At 50.0% G+C, this 6977-nt stretch overlaps 1 protein-coding gene across 1 annotated transcript in view; it reads right to left on the reverse strand.

Moving 5' to 3' along the window:
* Positions 1-3450: 3450 nt before the first annotated feature.
* The window catches only part of TMEM37 (transmembrane protein 37), a 4416-nt gene continuing 889 nt past the window's right edge, over positions 3451-6977 (reverse strand). Inside the window, exon 2 of the mRNA XM_026076446.1 lies at positions 3451-6492. Coding sequence (XP_025932231.1) covers positions 5920-6492 — 573 coding nt within the window. The 3' untranslated portion in view covers positions 3451-5919. The remainder of the gene's footprint in view (positions 6493-6977) is intronic.

The raw sequence follows: 6977 nt of genomic DNA on the forward strand, positions 1-6977 counted from the left end.
ACCTTAAATGTTCATGTGGCTCCCTTCCAGCTTGTTTCAGGCTAAGCCAGGCATGTGATTTTTTTAGATGTTTTATATTTCTTCTTCTGTTGAAGCGGGGAGGATATTCAGCTTTGCAAGATGAAGGTTACGTGCCAAACTTTAACGCAGCCCATAGGCTTGAAACGCAAAATTAATTCATCCCTAAAATTTACTGAGATTCAAAATCTTGCTGCTGTGGCAGTGGACATTGAGAGCATTAGGCACGGCTGAGCTCCTTCCTCTCCTGCTGCGTGTCTATGCTCCAGGGGCAACGGCAAGCTCAGGAGGTTTCCTTCCCTCGCCTGCTCTAACAGCAGAGAACTCAGAAATAGCAGTGGTCTAATTTGGATTTGTATCAGTTTTTGAAACCATAAAAGAGCTATTATAGCAAATTCCAAGCAAATGGCCAAGAAAACCTTGGTAAGACGACGCTTTACTATTTTGTCTGTACTTCTGAGATTCGCCCAGCTAGTCTTTGAAGGGAAAAAAATGAAAGCCCTTGGGACATTTAAAACTGAATTGAACTGGACAACTGAAAGTGTCTTGTGAAAAACACCACCATATTGACAGGCAAAAATCTCTCTTGAGTCTGCAATCGTACAAACCTGCAAGCTTGTACATGATAGTACACTGTCACAAGGTATTTGAGCTTCTACTTCAGCTTTACATTTTTAAGGATAAGATTAAGTAAATTCTCCTGGTTTGAGCTGCAAAGGGATAAACAAATTCAGCCAGCAAAAGCAATCAAATCTAGTATTTAATTTTGTATCTTTATTTCCCCAGTTGAGGCAATGCTTGCCTGGCTTTCTTGATGACTGAACAGAAAGAAAGTGGGCATTTACCACACTTCTCCCTCCTGCTCACCCATAAAGCGCTGGCAGAACCAGCGCGCTCCTGTGAAGTGGGGACTAAATGGCATTTCCCAGCTGTTGCCCAAACTGCTCCAGCAAGCTCTTATTTACACCAAGTCCTCATGGCAGGCGTCTGTCATTTCACCAGAAGCAAAACATGCAGAGAAATTTAAAGGATGCCTTCAAAGTTAAATCACCTGCCCAGAAGCAGGTGTTGACTGCTGTGATTAGCTGGGTTTTAAACTGCAAGTTTAAGGGCAGGAAAAAAATAATAATCTTTTTTTTCTTCCCCTGTCACGCTCTCCCTCAAGTGTGGATAAAAACCCTTGCTCCTTGCTGACTTACTCAAAACAAGCAGATCCTCCCAGCTTCTGGGGGGTTCACTTGGTCCCAAGGTGTTTAGCAAGTCAGATACTTCCAAAAAGACACAGTCATTAGCCTAATTTCCTCTCTGGCCTACGAAAGCTAAAAGAAGACCAACAAGAGCAGGGAAACAACACGTCTGCTCCCTGTCTGAGAATTAAACATTTGTCAGTAAGCCAAAGCAGCTGCTTGTTTTAAACACCAGTGCCTCCTTACTGCATTAATGAAGAAATATAGATGAAGAGATCCAATAAGGTGTAGTTAAGCAGGCCTGATGCAATTATTTGCTATGGCACAAGCCTGGGGAAGAGCTCAGCTGGGGAGCGTGGTGCAAGGGCTGGCACCTGATAGCCCAAGGCTGGGTACAGCCCAGGCAGAGCACGATGCCTCTTTGTACAGAAATCCTGAGCAAACGGAGCGGGGGGAACCACATGCTCTGAAATAAAAAGCTGATGATTTTCTTTCTTTTTTTTTTTTTTAAATCGGTGTTTGGGCATAAACTATTAGCTTAGAGGCAGAGAAGTAAATCTTAGGGAGCGGTGCAAAGAGTGGGAGTGAGGAATGGGTGCAAGACACAAATTCCTGATTTCCGTGGCCTGGAAGTACCTACAGGTGCCATTGGACAAAAAAGCTCAACATGAACTCCGCGTGCGGAGATCACTGACTTTCCCCTTCTCCATACTTGCTCCTTGTTTAAGGGACAGTAGGCAGTTGTTATCAGTGGACAGGACTTCAGTGCCGTCTTTCAGACAGGTTGCTTATCACCATTCAGCGACACTGGTGTGACACTCGTGACAGTCCCTGGATGTTCACTCCAGGTCATCGAAGGGGCCAGCTGCAGCTCTCCGAGCCAGCAACGCCAGCAGCAGCTCGGCAGCCCTAACGTCAGCAGTCGAAGACGTAAGACTGAATTTAAGAGGAAGCGATCAATGAATTCTCCCAACACAGCAACAAGGAAGTTCCCAGCCAAACTGACAGAAGCAAAAAGCAATGTTACACCATGAAGAGTCACGTTGTGAAACTCTTCACCACTGAGCATTGGGGGAGTTGAAATAAATGGGTTCAGAAGGGGCTTCACAGGAGGTGGATCCATGGCTGGCAATCAGGGGGAACCACAAGAAGGAACCCAACCAACACCCCCCTGGGACAGGCTGGTCTTGAACTTGCAAGCTCAAGCCAGGGGGTTAGAAGAAGAGTCATTGCCTGCTTCTCACCATAATCCCCAGCAAAGGGAAAGATGACAGGGAAGGCTAGTAATCTTCCCATAGTCACCTTCCCCTGAATCACAAAAGCAAGAAACTGCTCAACACCCAGCTGGGGGTTTCCCCGCAGCACAGCCTATGAGGCTACTGTAAAGACTTAAAAATCAAAGTACCAGTGACGGTGCTCTGGGCTGTCTCCCTAGTTAATGGGCCCTAGCCTCTTATTTCCTTATTCTTATCCACAAGCAACGGTTTGTGCACAAGTTTGCAATTAAAGCCAGCATCTGAACAAGTCCGAACAACTCTTTAACAGGAGGTGGTGTTCATTACCCAGCTCTTAAGAGACATTAAACCATCTGGGACAGGCCAATGGTCTCTCCCACGGGAGTGAGAGAGAATACCAGGTGCTAATTAACTTGCTTGAGGTTACATAAACTAATTCAGGGGTGAAGCTGGAAATCTGTATGCCTGACACTTAAGTAAAACTGCTAGTATAGTAAGCTTAAAAAATATATATATATATATTTGCACTCGAATACTACTTTCTGCAGAGCAAATGAGCACAAGAAAGCTGGGGAAAGAGCAAGGATGCTTCAGACGCTGGGTACAGTGTGGGAAAACGGAAGTGGAAGACACAGGAAAAAAGCTATTTAGCTGGTAAACAGAACATGTAACAGCAGGAAATCACTGAGAGCCTAAAAGGTTCTCCAATTCGCATAAGCGCGGCTGACTGCCCCTCTCATTCGGTAACGCAGCAAGCGAGCTGGCTGGCCGCTGGGGCAGCACGAATGTGTTGCAGGGAAAAGGGGAGCATCCCCGGGGGCTCCGCAGAGCTTTGCCGCCCTGGCCAGCACTCGGCAGGGCACCGAGCAGCCCTTCCTTCATCTGTCTCGCAGAGTGAACGTGCAGAACTGGTGCCTGGGAGGCATCACATAAACCCCACTCTTCCCCTTAAATCTGCAGCCCAATATCTAAACGTAGGAAGAGAGAATTGCAGTTCTCTTACTTTCAAAGAAATTTATTTAACGAACTTCAGGAATCTTGCTTGACACTCCAGCAGGCTTCAGAAAGTGAACAGTTACCAGTTGCTGCCACATCAGTTGTTGTAGGTAAGGATGTCTCCAAGACAATCAATCCTGTTCTGTAGTATTTAGCCACCAAAATGCCTCTTCACTCAGAATTAGTGAGTTAAGCAGTATTATACAAAGCTAGTTAAAAAATAAAAATTAAAATTAACTGTATTTTCATGAGAGGATTCATTCCCTACCCCAACAAAAGGCATCTTCTTCAGCTAGTCGAAGGCATCCTCAAGTCATTAACAACCCTGCCGAGTCTTAGGTGAACTCAATGGCCAATTGTCGACGGTCTCCCCCACCCCAAGTGGGGCAGGAGGCACCAGACAGGGACACGGTCTGGTTTCCCCCTGCCCTCCCCCAAGGCCAGGGTCTGCAGGTGAAGGGCACCATACCCCATGGGGACTAAAGGGAGTCCACACAGCATTTTGGATGCCACCAAGAAGGCACTCGGTGAAGTTACATTCCAGGTTTCTAGACAAGCCAAGGACACGCAGGCCCTTGTCTCATGTTGGGGTGCAGCGTGGGCATCCCTAGGCACCAGAGCAGGTTCATTGGTCATTTAAGGCACTCTGCCAACTGGTGACATCAAAGTGCAACAATTTGGGACTGGGCCTTGCAGACTCTTGTTGGGGTAAGTGGCTCCACTAAAACCAACAGCACTATCCATACCGGCGTCTGCAAGGTCAGTCCACTGGCATGCTTTGAACAGTGCAATTCAGCAAATCAAGAGCACCTTTAAAAAGAGATATGATCACAGTGCAGTTTTCCAGAGGCAGGTTAAGGGCACAATCCCAGAATTTGTCATCCTTGAGAGAAGGTCAGGAAGCTCCGACAGAGCCCCAGACACCCCAAGGGATTTGGGAGCTGTGCTGGGTAACATAGCTCAGTGCACCATCTTATCTGGAAGAGACGCCAACTCATGCACAAAAGCCCAAGCAGCACTGACCTGAGCAAGCCTCATGTCTAGATCTGGACTGAAACTGGATCTCAGAAGATGCTTAGAAACATTATTGTAAAAAAGTTATGGAAAGGAGACTGTCCTCATGTAGGGAGCAAGTCCACAGGAGAGCATTCAGCAAGTGCACGCTTAGGCTCAGGCAGGACTTGTGATTCTTGGCTTTCACATGGCTCCTCAAGCAGAGCTCTTCATTTGTGGCTCACCTGCACAGCCTTCCTGGCCTTTCTGCTATGATGCCTTTGTGTCAGGTAAAAAAAAAAAAAAAAAAGATTGCATCAAAATCACTGCACAGGAAACAAATACCTTGCTAACGACTATCAAGAACTACAGAGATGAGGCACATATAAACATTTGTCTTAAAACTAAACACAAAAAGTCTCACCAGCAGATACAAAACAGGCATTAAATCAGAGAGGCTCTGGGATACCCTGAAGACATTTTTAATCTGCTGTCCGTGGGGTGCTGTACGCTGAACAGGGAGGACGGGTTCAGAGCAGCCAACCTCTGCAGTCACCTCTCGTTTTACATCAGACACAAACGAGGGATTTTAAAACTGCAACAACTGTAGAGACCTCAGCACAGGGCAGATCTTGATTCCTGGAGCTGCCCCCATCAGTTCCCCCTTGGGAAACATTGGGCTTCTCCCTCCCCTTCCCGTCATTAATCCCGTGAAGGAAAGGGCTTGGTGCGATCAGGAAGATGACAGTTCGATCAGGAAGATTGACAGTTCGCTCGTCCCAGCGGTGATGCTGCGGGAGAAGTCTGCGACGGGCTGATCGCAGCTGCAGGAGGAGCCTATCTACCATTGCCCTGGTGGGAAACTTGGGGACCCAAACGCATGGCAGAAGGTGCAGCATGCTGAGAGGCCAAGGTGATGGTGCATCTGCCCAGCCACAACTCCAACCCAAAGCCCACACAGAGCTCATCCCCCTTTCCCAAAAAGGGGGCAAAAAAAACCAGGAAGAGCAGTGCCCTACAACAGCCGAGGAGCGCAGAGGGAAGCACAGATAATCTGTCCCTGATACCAAATGAGTACATGAGACACTGAAGTTGTGTCACACATGCTTCACGAGCTCTGGAGGACGGGGGAAAGCCCAACAGTGCCAAACCCATAATAGTACAGGCTGCACATAAGCCTCACAAACAAGCATGCTTGTGCAGGCTGCAGTTTGCCATTCTTCTACACATTTAACGGCAAACCCCCTTAATCCATTGCTCCAGAAAGCTGCATTTCAATAACAGCCAGTCCAAGTTCCCGCTTTGCTCATGCTGTGCCGTCCTCCACGCTGATCGGTGGGTCTGTCCTCTGAAATCAAACCGTCCAGCTGAGGGACGCTTTCTGCACACAATGTGAGATGCGGTGTCCTTTTCAAACTTCATTAGACTCCCTCTTCTTCCAGTCTAATTGGCACAGCTGATGACGCAAAGGCAGAGAGCGCCCTCGGCACCTAGATTTTCCCTAGCCTGCTCCCCGGGTACGTGAGGCTGTTGATGTGGAGTCCACTGATCCCGTTGAGGAAGAAGAGGAAGGCAGCAATGAACTCGCACCAGTACGTCAGCGAGAAGCCTGTGAAGGTGATGTGATCCCTCAGGAGGATTGAGAAGCTCAGGACTCCCGCAGATGACAGCAAGAAGGAGACGAGGATGAGAACCGAACCTAGCGACCACTTTCGCCTTGAGTTGGCATCTTCGCAGACCTGGGAGACCATCAGGAGCTCCAGGCCGAATATGGCTACCACGACAGCAAAAGCCACCATGCTCCTGATGAGGATCATCCCCACGTTCATCCCTTCCACGTCAGCCAGGCTCAGATCGGTGACGCATTTCAGGACGCTGCTGTTGCTAACGGTGCAGAAGTGCCAGAGCCCGAAGAGCTCCCCCCTCGCGAAAAGCCAGCGGCCATCGCAGACGGAGATGGACGACAAGACCACGGCTATGGCCACACACAGGATGATGAGGCTCCTGATGAACGCCTCGAAGAAAGCCTTCTGCGGCCGCCTGTGCGCCAGCAGCCTCTGCGCCTTAGGGGAGAGCGGCGAAGAAAACAAATTGAGTTAACAGGGCTCCTTTCAGCCATTAATCAGGCTGAAATGAAATTAGACGGGCGAAGTTAATGGACTTGTAGGAATGATGTCAGTGCTGGAGGTGATCTGGCCGCGCGGGCAGCAGCGCTCTGCCCCCCGGCCGGCTGCGGGCAGGGGCGCTAAACCCCGCCGCAGCCCCCCAAACCGGGCCCCGCGGCCCCGGCTCTGCCCGCGCAGCGCCCCGCGCTTCCCCGCCGGCTCCCGCGGCCCCGCCGCAGCCTTTCTGCTCCGCGCCGCCACGGGCGCCGAGACGTGCAGCGCCGTGCACCCGCCGGCCGTCCAGCACCCCCCCTCCCCGCTGTGCAGCGCCGTGCACCGCCCGGCCGTCCAAGCCACCCCTTCGGCTGTGCACCCTCTCCCCGGCCGTCCAAACCACCCCCCCCCCAGCTGCATTAGCCCCTCTCCGGCCGTGCAGCCCCCCC

The sequence above is a fragment of the Apteryx rowi genome, unplaced genomic scaffold (genome assembly GCF_003343035.1).
Source record: "Apteryx rowi isolate R43461 unplaced genomic scaffold, aptRow1 scaffold_431, whole genome shotgun sequence".
NCBI classification, from domain to species: Eukaryota; Metazoa; Chordata; class Aves; order Apterygiformes; family Apterygidae; genus Apteryx; species Apteryx rowi.